At 37.6% G+C, this 3,105-nt stretch overlaps 1 protein-coding gene across 2 annotated transcripts in view; it reads right to left on the minus strand.

Annotated features, from left to right (window-relative positions):
- The window catches only part of raly (RALY heterogeneous nuclear ribonucleoprotein), a 101,340-nt gene that overhangs the window by 22,328 nt on the left and 75,907 nt on the right, over nucleotides 1–3,105 (minus strand). For both annotated transcript variants that reach the window (XM_042215568.1, XM_005950193.2), the window contains exon 3: nucleotides 280–349. In XM_042215568.1, the coding sequence (XP_042071502.1) occupies nucleotides 280–349 (70 nt within the window). The remainder of the gene's footprint in view (nucleotides 1–279; nucleotides 350–3,105) is intronic.

Raw genomic sequence — 3,105 nt, forward strand, 5'->3', positions numbered from 1 at the left:
GATAGATAGAAACTTTATTGATCCCACAAGGAAAATTGTTGTTATGCATTGTAGGTGGTTTTGATGCTATACTACAACTTTCCTTGTGTGTGTGTGTGCATTTGTTTATGTAGTAATACCGTTTGTGGTCACATTACTCTCTGCCAGGCTTCCTAATCAATCCCTTGGCCTTAAAAAGAAGCTTTTTAGCAAGTTCCCGAAACACTCAAAGAGCTGCTTAGGAATCTGAGTGACACATTAATCAAATAATCAATAAGTCTGATAAATAGCAGTGTGTACCTGTAGAGAGAAGCTGCTGATCGTTTCAGGCCTTTGGGTCTGGGCTTTGGCTCTCCCGCCATGTTGATATCTGGAATATATATATATATATATTTATATATATAAAAAAGAACAAACACTCTGTTAACTACCAAATAAAATTATATTAATCGATCATTAAAAAGTATTGTAGCTAGATCACAAAACAGTAACCCTATCTGTACCTTTAACTGTGCCTTTAACTTAGATCTAAGACAGTTCCTGTGTTATCTTGTAACTTCCACTAGAGGTAGCTGTTGAGCTATTTTACAACAATAACAGTGTCAGCTGTTAGGTCAGTTCCCCTTACTGTACAGAAGGGGAGGGGAAAAAAACAAGAAAGTAACCCCTCAGCTGTGTTTGTTACTTTGCTCATTCTCTTATGTCAAAAAGGAATATAACAGTACATCCAAAGTACATGCTCTACAATAATTACATGGTTGTAGAAGCAATTAAAAATATATGTAGTTGCTTTGTAGGCCAAATAAAATGAAAGAAAATGAAAAAAGAAAGAAACTGTCAGCAAACCTTCTGAATCAGACATCCAGTTAAAGACGTGGAGGGCCTGATTTCAGCTGACTGGGATAAAAGCAGGCTATACCTTGAAGAGGTTGTCTGTCAACCACAGGTCTAACAAAGACAGACTGACAACCAAACAAACCTTGGAAAGCATGTTTTAACCCAGTATCATCTTCCTTTGAGGCAACAACTATAATCTGTAAATCACTTTTCTCCCCTCAAGTCCTGAAATAATTGTTGTGTTCTTCTAATGTTTTGTAAATACTGCAATAGTAATTATGATCAACTAAAGTATGAAAACTTAATTACACCAAGTTAGGATTAATGGAATATGTATGTTTTCAGGAGGCAAAATTTTTTGAATGAATTGGGGGGGAAATAGTAGAGAAACTAAGAACAAAGCGTCCTCACTGTAAGATTATTAAAGACAGTTTGTTGAGAAGGTTTTCTTTTTTTTTTGGTTCAAATTTGTGTTGTTAATTACACAGTGAAAGGAAAACAAAGGATCTGTCATTATGAATGATGAAAACGTCATGAGCTGATTCCTACGTTGTGGTCTTAAATTTAACAGACTATTAGAGCTCATTTGCTTTATTTCCACCCAGCATGGGTAGATGGTTAATGGCTAGTCTGCTAACAGAGGGGGGGGAAACAGAACTTGCACTGATGAATCACCATCCATCCATTTCTAAATCACTTCATGGTTCAAGGTCACCAGAGCACCAGAGTCAATTCCAGCATGCAGTGGGTCACGGAGCACCACAGCTCACCAGTCTATCACAGAACAGCATTTACTTTCTAGTTGTAGGAGTAAACCAGAGCATCTCTATGAAAGCCATACAAAACTGGAGGAAACAAACTCCATACAGACGAAAAGGCTTCAGCAGATTTGTATCAGACTGGAACCCAGAACTCGGAATCAAGCACTGATACTGCAGCCTCTCACAAATCAGTGAGATATTTAGATATTTCCAAGCAAAAATTACTGGCAACTTGGGAAAATACCTCTTCAGGTTTGATGTGCAGTGTTCACGTGGGTTTTTTCACTCTCCAAAGTATCTTTAGATTGTAAAGTTTACTGAAGTAAAAATTCAGACAAATGCAGTAAAGCAGTAAAATACACTCAAATATAAAATAAATTAAAAGTTGCTGAAAACCAGCTAGTTTAAAAATGCTGTTGCTTAAGCTAAATTAGTAATAAATCAATAATATTGTGATCTCAGTTCTGCAAAACTACTAGCACTAGTTTGTGATCGTATTTGACTACAAGGAGAGGATACATAGCACGTTGCTAAAATCAGAAATATTAAATAAAGAATCAGATAAAACAATATGTAATAATATTGTAGTTTTAATAACATTATTGTAATGTAGTGTGAGTTAAAGCAGAAACAAAATGTTACATGGAGAGCTGTTTGGGCTGGTTACAGAGGAAGCAACTGGAAACGCTGGTGACACGAGCATTTTAGGAGAGCAAACAGTCTTAGCTCATACTGGCCGTTCTGTTCATCTGCTTGAGTATGATTGTTAATCAACAAACTGCTAATGAGCCAGTGCCTGTGAGCTACTAAAAAAAGCAGCTGATGCTAGTCATCCAATACCAGCCCCCTTTAAATCCTCCTCTGCTTGAATATAAGGTGATGCTCCTGTCTTGTTAAATTTTATGTAGTGCAGGCAGCACTTGAAGCATAAAGACATCACCACAAGTTGAAAAGTATATAAAAGGAATTGAAGTTGACGGATAAGCAAATTGCATTTGGATACTGTGGTTAAGCTATGTTTGGTTGTACTGTGCATTTGAGTTTTCTGCTATGTTAAATACTACGAAGGCAGATGTAACATTTCTGAACTTACATGAGGTCTTATTGCCTAAAAAAAACCTGTACATTTTACAGTGATGGAAAACAAGGAGTTACTAAATTTCGCAGACAATTGTTTTTATCTTAGAAATGTTGAAAGATGAAGACAGAGATGAAGAAAGATGAAGAAAAAGCATCCACTGAGGATAATAACAGGATGGAGCGAGGATGAGGACGGAAAGTGAGTTTTCAGCAACCAGAGGCTACAGATTCAAGCCTTTTAACTTCACCGTGAAGGAGAGTGTGCACGTGCCTGTGTGTGTGTGTGAGTGTGTGTGAGTTTGAGGCAGTGATCCAGAACTGTGACTCCAGCCAGGTGTGAAAATGGTTGGAGTCCATTGGTTTGCAGGAAACACAAACACACATCCCCTCCCCTCTATGACCTAGTGAAAAACTGTGCAAGCACGCACGCACACACGCACGCACGCAC

The sequence above is a fragment of the Haplochromis burtoni genome, unplaced genomic scaffold (genome assembly GCF_018398535.1).
Source record: "Haplochromis burtoni strain Fernald_Lab_line unplaced genomic scaffold, NCSU_Asbu1 Contig_762, whole genome shotgun sequence".
Taxonomy (NCBI): Eukaryota; Metazoa; Chordata; class Actinopteri; order Cichliformes; family Cichlidae; genus Haplochromis; species Haplochromis burtoni.